The sequence below is a fragment of the Glandiceps talaboti genome, chromosome 10, assembly GCF_964340395.1.
Source record: "Glandiceps talaboti chromosome 10, keGlaTala1.1, whole genome shotgun sequence".
NCBI classification, from domain to species: Eukaryota; Metazoa; Hemichordata; class Enteropneusta; family Spengelidae; genus Glandiceps; species Glandiceps talaboti.
The window spans coordinates 14,285,883-14,303,817 of NC_135558.1; the positions used below are offsets into that span (position 1 = coordinate 14,285,883).

The window sequence follows — 17,935 nt, forward strand, 5'->3', positions numbered from 1 at the left end:
TAGTCTTGCTGCTAGACTAGACGTTCGGGCTTTCTTTTGATACTATAAGCGAACAAAGTTCGCCGTGAGGGCTTGTTCCCCATCCTCGATAGCGATGTTCGGTCGTGTGTCGTATTGTATCGGAAGAACATCTGAGGTCTAGCAGATAGACTAGGCTTAATTGTAAAGCAGGGTCGGTCGAGTTATCGGAAACACATTATTTCTTTTTATTTGGCCAAACGTGATTTGATAAAGGAGGACAGTAAGTAAGCAATTTAGTAGCTTGACGACATATGAATCAATCAATCAATCAATCAATCAATCAATCAATCAACCAGTCAACCAATCAGTCAATCACAATCAATCAATCAATCAATCAATCAAAATCAATCAATCAATCAATCAATCAATCAATCACAATCAATCAATGAATGAATCAGTGAATGAATGAATCAATCAATCAATAATCAATCACAATCAATCAATCAATCAATCAATCAATCAATCAATCAGTCAGTCAATCACAATCAATCGCAATGAATGAATGAATGAGTCAATCAATCAATCAATCAATCAAAATCAATAAATAAATCAATCAATCAATCAATCAATCACAATCAATCAATCAATGAATCTTTGAATGAATCAATCAATCAATCAATAATCAATCACAATCAATCAATCAATCAATCAGTCAATCACAATCAATCGCAATGAATGAATGAATGAATCAGTCAATCAATCAATCAATCAATCAAGGAATCAATCGATCAAAATATCCATTATATATACATTCGATCTTTATTCCACATCCAGCTGCAGTGTGATGAAATACTAATAAAAGGAAGAGATATAGGAAAAACCTTTTGCAGAGTTATTGAATATTTGAGAGAAATATCTGTGTATTGTTGACATTATGTCACAGTGGTAAATGTTTAAAATCAAGAGTAATGCAAAAGGTGGGAACATGAAATTGCAAGATTCAAATGTAAATGTTTATCGTGAGTCTGACATATACAAGTAGTACAATTTAATTTAAGTGAGGGCTTCGCTGTAAAAATTATTTCAGATAGAGGAGTAACTAATGACCGATAGAGTATGATGAAACTGTAATTGAGTATACTATTACTGTCTCGATTCCAAATACCTCATGTCCATGGCAACAATAGACAGTGAAGTTGTTGAATGAGTACGCAGGAGTGCTGTGTTGTTTCTAGAAATATTCTGATCATACATAAATTACTGTCATGCGATATCAGTTGTGTCAACGATAATTCTGATAAATGCTACGTCATCCTTGACGTAAGCATGACGTGCACTATCAATTTGCGATAAAGGCATGAACAGAGGACATCCACTAGCAACGTTCATGTCCTGTGCTGGTCGCTTGAATGAACTTGACGTTGGATCAGGACGGAAAGCATCAATCACGTGATCTCGATTATTTTGATCCAACCACATCAACGTGACCTTTTGGCGGAAAGGCCACCTCAAGAGGGCGTCGAATGGACCTTTCATTATCACGAAGAAGAGAGACACGTGGTTGCCCTTTCCCATTCCATCACCATTAAGGTAAATTCTAGCACACATCTTGTAACCATGGCGACTGGAATAGAAACAGGGCGAGTATATTGACAGATGTATACCGGAAATAGCGTCTTGGCGTTTCTTGTTGAAATTTGGAATCTTCCAGACCAGCATACCGTCATATGATGCCATCTCTAAAGATTGAATTCTCAGGTCCTGTTCCGCCAAGGCGACATCCTTCAAAGCTATGATCCTATCTTGAGATTTGATTTTTCGTTCTAGTGATTGGAATAGTTCCTTGTCGAGTTTCCCCTGTCTCTGTAAGTTCTCAATGGTGTTTCCATCTTGTTCGATTTGATTATTAAGCACAGCAACAATCCCTTCGTACGTCATCAGCTTCGTCTCAAGAACCTTATGGCGGTTACGCAGTCTATCACTTTCCTTTCCATGTTCTTCAATTTTGTTTTGTAATGATGCATCTATTTGTAACCTGTCGGAAGTATTTGCGATGTGTTGGATTTGGGTTTGAAGCGACTGTGTGTTGGATGTCAACTCGCTTAAAGAATGTTCATGCTTTTGCGTTACACTCCCTAAATGGGCGATTTCCCTTTGACTATCTTTGTACTGCTGCATAGATGTGTGTACTGGCAACACAGCATGCAGAAGCATACTCATGTGTTTAGTCACATGTTGCCGATTGTGGTCGCCTGTCTTTTCCATAGCAACCTATATTTAAAAAAAATAGAAACAAAGAGAAAAGAACTTTCATTTAATATACTCTTCTGTAAGTTATAACTGCTCTTCAACAACCATACACGACATGTTGTAATGAGCAACGGTAATGGTAATATCTGCTCACACACAGTATAGACTTTCAAAATAAAAAAAATCCGAGCACTTTGGAAATTTCCTGACATTCACATTAATGTTTTCCAAGATTGCGCTATGGTTATTTCCTTGCAATATCACGCCATTACATCAGAATTGATAGGTAAGCCGTGTTTTCATTTCACTACTTCTATAGTTATTGACAGATTTGATGAAGACTGACTTACCATTTTATCACATCCAATTGTACTAAAATTACACAAAACCATTTTCTTTGGGCAATCGCCATTTTGGATGTCCTGATGTTGTGTTAGCTGTAAAGTCACAAGCGTAGAATATGGTTTAAATTACCAAGATATATCTTGCCTGTCTGTCTGTCTGTCTTTCTGTCTGTCTGTCTGTCTGTCTGTCTGTCTGTCTGTCTGTCTGTCTGTCCCCCTCTCTCTCTACCTCCCTGTCTCTCTCCCTCCTTCCCCCCTCTCTCTCTCTACACTGAATAGTATTGACAAAACCTTACCTTTTCTCGAGGGATGTTGTGTTTATCACAGTATTGACACTTCACAGGATATTTGTTGCACTGCTTGTAATGAGACTGAAATGAGAAATGTGTTTATTGAAATAAGACAATTCAACCAAGAAAACAAAATGTCCTATTTGTAATAAATGATATTCACGTTTCTCTTTTTCTGACAAGTATGATTTTTCTTGAGAATCAAACTCATTATATTACTTGCATTTATGATTAATAACGATGATGATATTTACAATCACAAATGCATTAAGTCTGTACAGTTAAAATAAAATTTACGTGTGTATGTATGTATGTATGTGTGTGTGTGTGTGTGTGTGTGTGTGTGTGTGTGTGTTTGTCTGCATGTGTGTATAATGTGCACGTGTCTTTATATGTGTGTGTTCAATAATTATACAAAATGTTGTCTAATATCATGGCTCTGTACATGTGTTTCATTTTTCCATTGTTCGCTTGTGATAGTATCAATGCCAAACAATCGCTCAAACTGATTGGTGGTAACGGGGAATGATAATGCTACGTCAGATTATTTGGTTATTGAAATGAGGTCATTATGCAAATTATGTGCAGTCATTACCCAGATGGACACAGGATGTCTAGCAACCAGCATTCAGACAACGACCGTTATTGGGATGTGGCTAAATGGGTGGGCGGCGGTGTAAACTACAAGCGGATATTGATAAACGAAGCGGATTCACAGATCCTGGATGTAGACGTGCTACATTAATAGGTATGTATTCTCACCTTCAAGTCCTTGTACATTACATCATCCTTACAATATTGGCATTTGATCACCCTCATTACACATTCACTGGTCAAATGTTCAAGCAGAGAATGTCTTTTAACTTTTTTAATACACCCACTATTGTCACAATTTATCAACTCGAATGCACATGATGTGGCATGGTTCTGCAATATAAAATTACACTCTTTGTGAGAAAATCACTCACTCCAAAGATAAAACTTGTGCCAATTCTAAAGATTAAAAGCACTTAAAATACTAGTTTAAGATTAAAACACTACATGTAGTAAGAACATTCCTCATAACTGTTTTACTTATTAATAATAAGTATGTGAAATATAATAACAAAAACAATTGTAGAGATAGACACACACAGATAGAGAGATACAGAGACAACGATAGACAGACAGACAGACAGGCGGACAGACGGACGGGAGGGCAGACAGACAGACAGACAGACAGACAAAGACATGTAAGCAGGCAGACAGACGGGCAGACAGACAGATACCCCAAGATACATACATACATACATACATACATACATACATACATACATACATACATACATACAGATAGATAGATAGATAGATAAATAGACAGCGAGAAGGATGGAGAGACACAGACAAGGCTAGGCAGCGGCAGACAGACAGACAGACAGACAGACAGACAGCGGTTGAGAAAGCGAGAGAGAGAACGCGTGAGTGAGAGAGGGAGAGAGAGATGTGCTTGAAGACGAAGAAAACAGTCGCAACGATAAGCTCATAACAATAACATGCAGGGATAGTATAGTAATTGCGCGTATCATACATTCGATTGGATGCAATGTTTATAATTCACATTTTGAATTTAATTTTACAAATAATAAAGTTGTATAAATACCTTGTTATACTCTTTGTAATTGCCTTGCCATTTGCATCCATCGTTTTGGCATTGTATTTCTAGCCCATTCAGCTCTCTTAGAATAGCTCTATCAGGGTATATCTGTAGTGAATGTAAAGATAGTTAATCATTTCATAATAATACTGTCACAGAAATACTTTCGTTGAATGTAGAACAACGAACCATTGAAATATTGCCATGCCACTTTCACTTTCTATATGACAAAAGTGCTCGAAATAACGAGCTGTCATGTGTGGACATTACCAGCACCAATCGATGGAATAACCCTTTTGGTTACATAGTAATCGTTAATATATAACAGTGAAAACCCTTATCTTTACTTTCTGCTCGGAAGACATTTGTAACATCACCATAATGGTTCTTTTATAATGCCATGAAATTTCTCTTTTACATTTAGATCACATTAGCTTACCCTTTCTTTCGTTAATATTGAATCACCGTTTCCATCTTCCTTGCATGGTTTACAGAGTGGTCCATCATCCCTGTACAAAAACAAAATAACAATATATAATACAACATAGTGAGATTATGATAGAGAACATACTGAAACGCCCAGTTGATTTGACTGCCTATATCGTGGTACAACTATTCATTATAGGTTTAAAAAACCGTATGCGCAGTGTATTTATATTATATGTTTACTTTCGTTTTCCCACATGCACATCAGGTTGCGAAAGGCTTGCGTCTCGACATTCCATATTTATATTTCAACATTTTGTATTCGTCTCTACATTGTTCATTAGATGTCCTGGTTGTCATGACGACCGAACAGCTAGCTTTTGAAACAACTGCAGTGGTTTGACTTGTACTCTACTCTATGGCTAATGATATCGTATCATACCAAAGGTCGATAAATGTTTATCATATGTGAACACATCATGTTTAAAAATAGCCCATTGTTTAAGCATCAATAATCAATTAATCAATCAGTATCATGCTATATAAATAATATATATCAATAATTATCTAAACGTAGGAAAAATGTCCTTCACCGTAAAATTTGTTCGATGCAAGTGCGACAGAAGCGATGTCCGCAGAAAGTTTGAATCGGGTCTTTTAATATGTTATGACAATGGACACATAAGTACTTGGTATCAATGCTAAAATGTATGTCAACAGCCACTCGTTCAGCCATAGCACTGTAATATTTGTGAGTATACAAAATGTACAAAACTATTAGTTAAAAATGTAAGCACAGAAACAAAATGTATGATATATTCTTGTTAAACTTGTAACTTAGCGGTGAAAATCTCCACAGAGCCGTAATTTAAGCTGTAAAGTCTTGAATGTCCATTAACTCGAAGTTGTCCTCGAATGTATCGATCCCCGATTCGTTTTTCTTCAACTATTTGGTTTACAGTAAACGCGCTTGTATCCACATTTCTTTAAAAGGTGTACACCTCCGCCATATTGGTGTGCTGGTTCCATTCTGGTGTGAATAGCTCCTAAATGAGTACACGCAAAGCCATCTTGAGTTGCGGTACGTGTACAGTACGAGTTGCGATAAATTGAGTCCGTCACAGCAATGTTCAACCGTTGATGTCTGAATTTCAACTGCGTATGTTTTGGTTGTTGGTGTCTGATGCAATGGTGATATAATTTCTATATTTAGAAATTACGTTGCTGTTTCGATGGAGTGTACCACGAGTCGAGTAGCAATGATATCATTTTTACAGACAAAAGAAACTGAAAGTTCGAACTTCCTTTCGTCAATTACTTGAAGTGTTATTGGATGGAAAAACATGTAAACAATGTAGTAATCAGCATAAATGTATGTATGTATGTATGTATGTATGTATGTATGTATGTATGTATGTATGTATGTATGTATGTATGTATGTATGTATGTATGTATGTATGTATGTATGTATGTATGTATGTATGTATGTATGTATGTATGTATGTATGTATGTATGTATGTATGTATGTATGTGTGTGTGTATGTGTGTGTATGTATGTATGTATGTATGTATGTATGTGTGTGTATGTATGTATGTGTATGTGTGTATGTACATATGTATGTATATGTATGTATGTATGTATGTATGTGTGTGTACGTACGTACGTACGTACTGATGTATGTATTTATGTGTATGTATGTATGTATGTATGTATGTATGTATGTATATGTGCGTGCGTGCATGTGTATGTGTATGTGTGTGTCTGTGTCTGTCTGTCTGTCTGTCTGTAAATATTCAAATATTGGTCTGAGACATATCTTTACTTTTCACTGTTTAATACTGCCACATGGTATTTTAGTTTATGTTTGTATTGAGCATATATTCATTACAAGGTGTGTGAAGTAAATGTAAGTTTCACAGCATTTTACTCCTTGCCAGTAAGGCAGCATATGACGTTAACCTTGTACGATTTTTAGACGAAGATGTACCAATAATTTTATGATTTACTAATTTAAGTGACTTATCAACAAGTAACCACCATGGGAATTGCAATATTATAATAATAGTCTATAATTTCTGATCGATACCACTACTATGGCAAATGTCAATCTGACAGAGTGAACATTAAGCTATGTATGTATGTATGTATGTATGTATGTATGTATGTATGTTTAGCTGTATGATGTGAGTAGACCATAACAATAGTAATATCAATAACAATTTTACAATGGATAAACATGTTTTTAATTTAAGTAGTTGTTATTGTTGACACATTCTGTGTGACCTCCCATGAACTTCCGTCGTCCTTCATGTGTAACGTACTAGTATATACCGCCCTCAACCTAATATTAAGATTATCGAAAGACAAAATACACTAACAAATTTTTGGGTGTCTGTGTTGAATTATTCATATATAAATAAACATGGCAAATAGGAACAAAGTAACGCAGAATGAAATGGTTATTACTATGCAAACCGCGAACAGTATTGGGAGACCAGTTTGACAGACAGGGTTAAGTGTCAAAGGTCATACATGACAGTACATACACGTATAATATGACGTTGTTGAATATTATGGCGCTAAAACTTGAAATGCCGTTGAATTGAATATACTGGTCCTGGTGTTACTATTCAACACATACGACACTTACTAAGACAATGTTTTACGTATGTTTATAGATTGAGAAATAATATTTAAAACAAAATACAAGGTGGGAAGGGGAAGAATATAGCATCAACTTGTACAATGTTGAATCGGCTTTATAAGGCACTGTACGTATCACACACGCACACACATATGTATATATATATATATATATATATATATATATATATATATATATATATATATACAAATTTTAAAATATAATCAGGCAGTGTTTCACATATGTTGCATATTATAGTTAATAAATAAAACAAAAGTTGTTATTTACCTTGCCAGCAGCTGGTGTATGCAACTTTTACAGTACCGATGACCGCAAGGCGTTTGCATAGGCTCTCGAAGAATCTTTATGCATAGCCCACAGAGATACTTACGGGCTGGTGATAGGTCGCCAAATGTGATCGCCATGTTCAATCAATTCGTCGGAATATTTTTCACTATGTATATGAAGAGATATTGATACTGTACAGTTGAACCAGACGTTTTGTAGGTAAATTTATAGTTCGAGTTGTAACTATTCCACGTATATAGCTGTGCATTCTATACGTCATATACTGTAACAAACTCTGATTGTAGACAGATGACTTTCATACAGTTGAAACGTGTATAGACTCATCTATAGTATGAACACACTCTTAGCTGTGTTCATAGACAGTCTCTATATATGGGAACTTTAATTCCATGCCACGTCAGACACAGTGGTCTGATATGAGAGGGCATCTGATGTAATATTTATAATATACATAACAGTAGCCTGTAATGGCAGAACGGTTTCCTAAGTATATCATCGACCCATTGAAGAAATATGGGGTCAAGGCCGGTCAACAGGTGTCACGTCTTTGTGGTAGCATTATACGTATACGTGTAGTTAAAATTTTTCTATTCATTTTCAACGCCACCATAATGGCGATTCTCGTAGTGAGAATGGAAAGTTCCTGTCATAAATAGTTCAGTTATTCATTCAGTTCGTTTCATATAACACGACTTGGATTTTTCCCGATTGTACCCCGAATTGCATAAATATTTGTGTCGAAATTTCCTTCACGCGTACGCTGAAAACAGTTATGACTGATTCTTACTCAATACCGTACAATAAGTGACACCCTCTCTCCTAACAATCAGGCTTTGAAGTAGTTGCACTATTCGTGATTCTTATGTATTACGTTACACATGGCTATATTCTAGAAAATATAGACAAAGATCTTACTGTCTATCACTAAATATTCGATTTCTTATTTTCTCTATTTTCATCTCTTTATTGCCAATTCCCCTCTATTAACAGACGACGTTTTATTTTCATCTGTCGGGTTTGACTCTGGATTGTATTTAGTGCCTATTGTTAAAAACAAAACTGGTGATGTCACCGACGCAAGTAATTACCGTCCTATAGCCATTGCTACCGTCATCTCGAAACTATATGAAATTATGATACTCAGTAAATGTGATAATTCTCTTAGCACCACTGATTACCAATTTGGGTTTAAAGAAAGACACTCTACCGACATGTGTGTCTTTTTACTTAAAGAAATTATTGACTTTTATAACCGTCACAATACGCCTGTGTTTCTGTGTTTTTTAGATGCCACTAAGGCTTTTGATCGAGTGAACCACTGGACACTTTTTCGTAAATTGCTTGACAGAAATGTACCTATTTTCATCGTCAGAATTTTAGTTTATTGGTATCGGCATCAACGATTTTGTATCAGATGGGGATCCGTCTTGTCTGAGCAATTTCCTATAAGTAATGGTGTTAGACAAGGTGGCATTCTATCGCCTCGTCTTTTTACAGTGTATATCGATAGTTTAAGTAGCTCGCTTACTGGGACTAAGATTGGCTGTCACCTTGGAGGTAAATGTCTTAACCATCTCGTGTATGCTGATGATATTGTTTTGATATGTCCGTCAGTTAAATGTCTCAACAGTCTTGTAAAAACGTGTTGTAAATATGCTATGAAGCACGATATTATTTTCAATCCCAAGAAGACTAAATGCCTGTCTATCATGCCACCAAGATGTAATATTTCAAACATTCCTCAGGTGAAACTTAACAATACAGTGCTCCCATTTGTAAACAAGCATTCGTATTTAGGTGTTATTTTTAATTCTGACGGTAATGACAATGACGATATCAGACGTCAAATGAGATCATTTTATGCCAAGGCTAACACTCTTATTCGTAATTTTTGGAATTGTTCATATTCTGTTAAATGTATTTTATTTCAAGCGTATTGTTCGTCAATGTATTGTTCGCATATTTGGAGTGTTTATACCAGTAAGTGTTTTAATGTTGTACGAGTTGCGTACAATAATGCTTTTAGAATTTTACTTGGTATCAAGAGGCGTGTTAGTATTTCTAACATGTTTGTTCGTAGTTTCATTATGACTTTTGAAAGTAAGCAGCGTATTCTGAAATCTAAATTTTATTTTAGACTTAAAGCGAGTAATAATATTTTGATTGCTGCATCGTTGTCAGATTTTGTCATTTTTAATAGTAAATTTTGGAGAAGATTCTTTATTGAATGTTTTTAAATGTGTACTGTAAATTAGTCTTTTTGTGTCTGTTTTTATGTTGTTCGTGCAATTTATTTTGTTTATGAGCTTGCTCTCGAAATAAAACTATTATTATATTATTATTAGTAGAATTCATAGAAGGTACTACCCCAACCTGTTGTAATCAAACCTGATCATGTTATAACATACACCCTTTCCAATAACCGGTCGCTAAGAGCACAAACAAAACAACCAAAAGAGAAAAATGCTTACTTACTAAAGTTGCGAACGCTATATTCGTCGATGACGTGGTGGGGTGGGGCGGGGTGGGGCTATCGCCTTCTTCGTAAGTTACTATATAACTTAAAAGTTTTTGTTCTAATAACAACTTACTAAATGTACCCTACCTGCTACCGAATGTTAACCCATAATGTACAGAGTTTGAATTCTGATCTCTAGAGAAACCCTTTTCACCGGGTCCAGAGATTTGGGTCAATTTATTTCACCATTATGGGTAGGACAATGTCTTTCGTTTCCCTACATTCCCTACGTTATGACTTATGTTTGAATGATTCTGTGGTTTGCAATGGCCTTTACTGTACATGTACAGTCGGAGAGATTGATAAAATTTAATATGTATGTATGACACTCGAGTCTTTATGTATGATGAACTATTCTCGAATCTCGAACAAAGAAAAATACGCCACTGTGTTCATGTTTCCATCGATCAGGATAGACAAAATGTGGTCGGAGGTCAAGGATAAACGGTTTGTTTACAGAAATACCGTCTATCACGAAAACAATAATAATTCACAACATGCGAATAAAAAAGTTCACGGTGTCAAAATTCATGGCCAACACCTGAGTCAGTTGGAGTACCATAGCTACTACAAATATGTTTGACCAACATGGTGCACGTGGTGGTATCTTTTTAAAATGTACACTTGCGAAATGGAATGATTGTGAAATCATCCAGTGCTTGCGGCATGTAATTAGGCAACCGTATACAGGTAGCGTAAAACTGTGTCACAAGTTATTATAAACGCACAGAGAATTAATTAACACAGTGCATTCAAACATAGTCACTATCAAAGTGGTGTTAATAGTGGAAAAACACCAATTATGCATTTAATATTTTCAACGTGGGGGCAGCAGTGGGATCAAGTCCTTATCATTGATCCTGGCCCCTTTCACGTCTGACAACAATTTACACGTGTTTTTTGAAAACATATTTAAACAAAAAGGCTCTCTCAGCTTTTTAAATACTATAATTATATATCGCTTCATAGTAGCAAGAGCACAAGGTTGACATTTATCACATGTTTGTTTTTCAATAATTAATAAAGTTTACTCCATAAACCAATACACTTTGTGAATCTCTCCTGTGTTGTGATTGCTTTTTGCTTTTGTTAGTGAGTGAGAATATATTTCAGGTTCGAAAAGAAGTTTTTCTTAGTTATCTACTTGCATTGTATTGACGACTGTTTTGTTTGTCGATTATCTGTTACTCAATTATCTGTCATTCAAATATATCAAGATATCGTCCAATTGTACGGTGTTCGATGTGAAATATTTCCCCCATATAGATATATTTTACTGTTGTGTCTAGATGATGGTGGCGCCCTCTATGGTTTGGTAGGTGTGTATTAAATGTGCGTGATGCCCACTCATTATTTCAGAAATTTCGAGATGTAATTGGAAAGATGTTAAATATATCATATATTCGTATATGAGAATCATTTTGTCTAGATTCCATATGGTTGTTATAATGCCCCGTATGTAGATAGAGCTTGGAAATGTTTGGAAAGAACTGTACATGTGTTTGTGTTTGTGTTTGTGTTTGTGTTTGTGTTTGTGTCAACATCTATGTTAATACAAATGTTGATATCGTAAGACTGAGCCCGCTATAAAAACACCTCACTGTACTTGTCAGTACACTTGTCTGTGGTATGAACAACAATTGTTTGAATTTGTTTGTTATCATGGTTAGCTTTCTAATGGATTGTAATTTAGAACATGCACGCACACACACACCTACTTTATACCTACCTACCTACTTACATAAATAATACATACATACATACATACATACATACATACATACATACATACATACATACATACAGACAGACAGACAGACAGACAGACAGACAGACAGACAGACATGCAGGCAGACAGACAGACAGACAGACAGACAGACAGACAGACAGACAGACAGACAAACCGTAAGAAATCCAATTAATTTGAGAACTAACTTCCTTCATCAAGGTGACCGATATCAGGGGAATTGTGTAAGCATTCAATGAAGAACTTTTGGATTCGAAGAAAAGTAATGCGTAGACAAAAATCACAATTACTTTGTGCTTTACTGCAGACAGGAAAATTATATATATATATTATATTTATATATATATATATATAATACATCAACGTCTTATTTATTGTAAATATTTTATTGACATATTTTGTGTTGAATTTTCATGAAAAGCTGAACTATGAAAAAATAAACATTCATGGCAGTAATTTGGTATTAACTGCTCAAGAGAAGTAAATGTATTCAGCCAGCTGAATAAGGATTTGATTATTTTATAAACACAATATACACACAAATATATATATATATATATATATGTGTGTGTGAAATGGAAATTGAGGAAAGAAAATGTGTACGTGTAAGTCAGACCCACGTCCCCTGAATACTAGTCAGAGTGCTCTAGCCAGCTGAGCTAACGTGTCAACTAGTAGATTGTGTGGGTTGTCCTGACACCTTTCTATTCCTCGGCAGGTGAGAAGAAGAACCGAATTTCTCTTTTAAGGCTTTTATATACAGAAATGAGGTTAGTGCCTGTAAATGTAAATCTTACCACGTCCACAGTTAGTGCAGGATTACTCCAAGTCGCTCGTATCAACGATAACTTTCAAAAATGCAACATCATCTTTTACATAGGCATGTCTTGTACTATCTACTTGTGACAATGGCATGAAGAGAGGACACCCACTGGCGATATTCATATCATGTGTTGGTCGCTTGAATGAACTTGACGTTGGATCTGGACGGAAAGCATCAATCACGTGATCTCTGTTATTTTGATCTAGCCACATCAACGTGACCTTTTGACGGAAAGGCCATCTCAAAAGAGCGTCGCTAGATCCCTTCATTACGACAAAGAAAAGAGACACGTGGTTTCCCTTTCCCATACCATCTCCGTTCAAGTAAATTCGTGCACACATTTTATAACCATGACGACTTGTATAAAAACATGGGGAATACAACGACACAGTTTTACCTGAAATCGCATCTTGTCGTTTTTTCCTAAAATTTGAAATTTTCCAGACCAGTTCACCATCATATGAAGCCATTTCTAGAGATTGTATTCTAAGATCTTGTTCTGCTAGCGAGACATCTTTCAAGGCCATTATTCTATCTTGCGCTTTAATCTTTCTTTCTAAAGATTCAATTTTCTCGTTTTGTTGTGCAATCACGTGTTCAAGCTTTGTAACGTTTCCCGCTTCATTCTCCAATTGGTTACTCAGCACAGCAACAACGCCCTCATTATTTGACATCTTCATTTGTATGCTCCTATGATTGCTTGTCAAGCCAGCAATTGTGCTGCGTAACTTGTCATATGTTTCTTTCAGTCCTTCAAGCGACAATCCACTATCTGGGGATGGAGAATTTATCTGCTGTTGCAACTTTGTCACTTTAGTAGAGAGATTACTTATCAATGATGTCAAACCGCCAACCTGTTTCTCCTGCTTGTCCAGCTTATTTTCTATTTCAGCAACTCCATTATCATCTTTCATATTTTGTATCATCGTCAGGAATGGAATAAGAGTGTGGAGAAGTAACAATAGATGTTCCCCTATGTACTCTTTGCTGTGTTCCTTCATTTGTTGTTCCGCCACCTATAACAGAATAAATTTGATTTTATATGATACTGCTGGTGAATGCATTTTCACATAAGTATGTGTTGTGTGCCAGCATGTGTGATCTGACTACCCACCTGTCTGCCTTCCTGCCTCTCTATACCTATGTCTGTCTGTCTGTCTGTCTGACTATGTCTCTCTGTTTCTGTGTCTCTGTCTGTCTGTCTGACTATGTCTCTCTGTTTCTGTGTCTCTGTCTGTCTGTCTGTCTGTCTGTCTGTCTGTCTCTGTCTCTGTCTCTCTCTCTCTCTCTCTCTCTCTCTCTCTCTCTCTCTCTCTCTCTCTCTCTCTCTCTCTCTCTCTCTCTCTCTCTCTCTCTCTCTCTCTCTCTCTCTCTCGTCAGTCCGTCCGACCGACCGACCGACCGGATCCATCCATCAGTTCTATCTAATGCTACACACTCTTTAGTCTTTTAACACCGTTATCCTTACCATTACGTCACACCCAACTTCTTTGAATGTACACGATACTCTCTTCTTAGGACAATCGCCATTCTTAGCATCAACGTGAACTTCAATCTGTATAAAGGAAAGAGTACATCAAGGTTGAATATTATTTTTCATACACACAAACTAAACTAATTATTTTCCTATTATTATAATTCGATCATTCTTCAAAGAAGTGACTTTATTAAGCTTACTGAAACGCTTTGTTGGAAATATGTGGACTCTTATAGTCAGTGAAGTAGAGGTAACAAATCTAATTCATTGATTTTTTTAGATAAAAATGTAAAAAGGTGGATCTTTTCAAGCATAGCCTAACATGTAGTTCAAGCGAATCGCGATGCAATCTTAGTAGATCATTACACTTGCTTTATCAGGTTAACGGAGTCGACACATTGTCATCGAGGATAATATTAAGGTATACAAATGTAATTGCATGCATCACACCCCGCTCGCCACACCCAACTCACCACACAATGCACACCCCGCATTTCTATATAGCAATTATTCTCACCTCAGATCTTGCTATGTTTTCCTTTCCACAATATTTACAGGTCACAGGAAACTGTTGACATTCTTCATAATGACCCTAAATTAGATGCAAGTTAAACCACAATTATTGATCTCAGCAAATGCATCATGAAACTGTAACATTTAGATTAAGTGATTTTCGAACATAAATTTCTTAACATTGACCCAATATCTGAAACTCTATTGGTGAAGTGGGCGCTTGTTAGTAAATAAATATGACGCAAGACTAGTAAAATAACACGTTGATAACTATTCAACAACAAAAAATGCGCCAAGTTGTAACTAATAACATCAGATTTCACCGGAGACTATTATATGATTTATCCAGAAGGGTTGTAATTCGGACTGGGTTAAATGAATAGTGATTCCCAATGACATCGCATTTGACATTAATTTTATTGAAATTGGAAACTTGCATCATATTTTATTGTTTATGTACTAGTGCAGCAGTTTAATTAGACTTAAATGACGTTACATACTTTCAACTCCTTGTACGTCACAGTTGTAAGACAGTGCATACAGTTGGTTACTCTCATTACACATTCTATCTCCAGATGTTCTGTCAACTTCTTCCGGAAGAACTGAGCACTGCAGCCATGTTTGATGCATTTAATGTAGGTATATGGACAACTTGGGGCATGTTCCTGTGCATTAATAGAAAGAAATAAACGTTTATTATTTTGTTGACCTTTAAAAAAATGCCAACTTGTGTAACATTGAAGAGTATTTTCATTGATTGCGTGCGTGCGTGGACGCCTTTGTGTTTGTGTTTGTGTTTGTGTTTGTGTTTGTGTTTGTGTTTGTGTTTGTGTGTTTGTGTTCGTGTTTGTCGTGTGATGTGATGTGGTGTGGTGTGTGCGTGCGTGCGTGGACGTGTGTTTGTGGTTTGGTGAACGTGGTGTAGTGGTGTGTGTGAGAGAGAGAGAGAGAGAGAGAGAGAGTGTGTGTGTGTGTGTGTGTGTGTCGGATGAAAGTACTGTTGTATATAAAATACAATATTGTAGTAATAAATATGTGTATAAGATACAAAGCGATGTAAACACCCAAGTCTATGCATGCAGTCTTTGTAACTAAAAAATCCATTTATAACTTACCTCATCATATTCTTTATACAGTCCTTTCCATTCACAACTTGTATTTACACAGTGGACTGACAGCTGATTTAATTCTCTCTTGATTGCCTTATCAGGGTATGTCTAGAAAGGGTAAAAAAAAATTTGAATTTGTAGCCATTCAATGAGTTAATGCTGTTACAAAGTTACAATAATATTTGAGAAGCTAAGAGATTTTTTTTCTAAGGACTGGTGCTGAAACTTAATGGAACATTGATATTATACCAAAATTCTATTTGTCATCTATAAAAAAAAATTACTGTCACCATTATACCATATGCAAGCTAGGTTACATACGTTCAAACTGAAAATATAGGTTTTATAGCCTGGTCGTTCTACGTCACGATATCTCACGTCTCATAGGTTCTACTGTAATCGTTTCCCTGCAAAATGGACACTTCAACTCTTTCGTTTTCAGATTGGTGTAACAATGTGTGCAAACAAGATGGCCACACTTTACACCCACTACCGAAACGTTGTTGGAAAAGCAGATCCTACACGTGAATAAATTTGAATTGTCCGATTGAAAATCTTCTTTCTTTCGTTTTGTAACATCTTTATCGACACTGTTAAAAACACTGAACTTTACCGCGTCACTTGTAGAATTGAACCCCATGATGTGATTCGCTAAAAATTGCAATTCTTCATGCGACACTGTGCGGAACTGGTCGGAAGATTCCATCAATAGGGCAATACGATGAACAACACAGTAGAATTTGACCGGTTGCAAATCTGCATAGATTTCTGCAATGACCAATAGTGCATTCAAATTTTCCATATCCTCTCTGGTATTGTTGAATATCCGTTCCATTTTCCTATAGATGGCTTCAGTGATATTATTCTGTAGCCCATTGTTTGTTCTCGCCTTCTCATGAGTGCACAAAGGCCAAATGTTATACGAGTTGTTCACAGGACAACCGGTGGAGAAGGGATTTTCATACAAGAATCCGTCCCTTGCCAAGACGTAATCGCCGTATTTGTTCATGAAGCATTCGATATTCATAACTTTTTCGTCGTGTGCGTCCTCTTCGTTTTTAGTATTTCTACACTGAACTATCGATGGCGATGTCAGCTCTTTCACCATACTGTCCATATATCTAATATCTCTACCAAGAACATGCTTGGAAATCTGTCCTGTGTTAAGTCTAGTGCCAATCCCAAATCCATGGTGATATGTACAGAATAATTTATCACTGAATACTTTGTTTATGTCCATTTTATTTTTTTCGTTAATGGAAAGCAAATTGACTTTTACAGTGTTCAACCTCGTTATTTATAGTGTTTCGGAATGAACATGATGACGTCAAGACAAGACATTTACGACGTCACGATGATTGCTTTTCAGTATTTTGTCGAAGGTAGTAGAGATATAATGACGTCGTAATATTAACTAGTCACCACACATAACTATGACGTCGTTATTTTCAAGCAAAAATCCTGACGACAAACTTTTTGATATGACGTCACACAGACCCTTTATATATGGCGTCTTTGACGTCCACCAATCACTTCCTCCACTATGGCTCATCGACAAATGGTGTTCTCTCGTCCACAGGGAGACATAGTGCTCATGAAAGACAATGCCCTCTACATAGACACACTACGTCAAGGGGCTATGTTCTGCAAAAAATGCGATTACACCGTCCAAACGTTCAGTGAAGTAATCAACACTAGCACATCAAAGTTACTACTAGGTCACTACCTTAATTCGAAGAAATCTGCCAGGTGCTTCAAGAGATCATCGAATCTGCTACTACAGTCTATGGTCGACGGGGTGCGAAGGATGGTCAATGACGTCACAAGAAACAGAGGCAGACACTTCGATATTTTCAATGCAATTTGCAAGAAAGTGTACAAAGACAGC

General features: G+C 36.3%; 2 protein-coding genes across 4 annotated transcripts; both read right to left on the reverse strand.

Annotated features, from left to right (window-relative positions):
- Nucleotides 1-777: 777 nt before the first annotated feature.
- On the reverse strand, nucleotides 778-7,991 carry LOC144440921 (TNF receptor-associated factor 2-like). Of its 3 annotated transcripts, XM_078130385.1 has the most exons (8): nucleotides 5,804-6,058; nucleotides 5,498-5,644; nucleotides 4,918-4,987; nucleotides 4,485-4,586; nucleotides 3,608-3,772; nucleotides 2,852-2,926; nucleotides 2,562-2,648; nucleotides 778-2,232 (listed from the first exon to the last, which is right to left on the reverse strand). In XM_078130385.1, the coding sequence occupies exons 2-8, from the start codon at nucleotides 5,638-5,640 to the stop codon at nucleotides 1,225-1,227; spliced, it is 1,650 nt and encodes a 549-aa protein (XP_077986511.1). In that variant the 5' UTR covers nucleotides 5,641-5,644; nucleotides 5,804-6,058; the 3' UTR covers nucleotides 778-1,224. The 3 variants fall into 3 exon arrangements, with proteins under 3 accessions (XP_077986511.1, XP_077986512.1, XP_077986509.1); XM_078130386.1 differs by lacking the exons at nucleotides 5,498-5,644; nucleotides 5,804-6,058 and adding an exon at nucleotides 7,840-7,991; XM_078130383.1 differs by having other exon boundaries at nucleotides 5,498-6,058.
- A 4,953-nt stretch (nucleotides 7,992-12,944) lies between these two features.
- On the reverse strand, nucleotides 12,945-17,287 carry LOC144440622 (TNF receptor-associated factor 2-like). The gene is made up of 6 exons (XM_078130008.1): nucleotides 16,661-17,287; nucleotides 16,059-16,155; nucleotides 15,439-15,605; nucleotides 14,943-15,017; nucleotides 14,417-14,503; nucleotides 12,945-13,964 (listed from the first exon to the last, which is right to left on the reverse strand). The coding sequence occupies exons 1-6, from the start codon at nucleotides 17,285-17,287 to the stop codon at nucleotides 12,945-12,947; spliced, it is 2,073 nt and encodes a 690-aa protein (XP_077986134.1).
- Nucleotides 17,288-17,935: the final 648 nt, after the last annotated feature.

Bases quoted from the DNA above. Each gene is read 5' to 3' on its own strand.
- LOC144440921 (XM_078130385.1), bottom strand. From the start codon at position 5,640: ATGGCTGAACGAGTGGCTGTTGACATACATTTTAGCATTGATACCAAG. The intron at 4,988-5,497 runs GTGAAGGACATT...GTTTTTGTACAG, and splicing joins TGCATCGAACAAATTTTACG to GGATGATGGACCACTCTGTA. The intron at 2,927-3,607 runs GTGAGAATACAT...TTCTCATTTCAG, and splicing joins TAATGTACAAGGACTTGAAG to TCTCATTACAAGCAGTGCAA.
- LOC144440622 (XM_078130008.1), bottom strand. From the start codon at position 17,287: ATGGACATAAACAAAGTATTCAGTGATAAATTATTCTGTACATATCAC. The intron at 16,156-16,660 runs GTAAAGTTCAGT...TACCCTTTCTAG, and splicing joins TCAATTCTACAAGTGACGCG to ACATACCCTGATAAGGCAAT. The intron at 14,504-14,942 runs GTGAGAATAATT...TCCTTTATACAG, and splicing joins AAAACATAGCAAGATCTGAG to ATTGAAGTTCACGTTGATGC.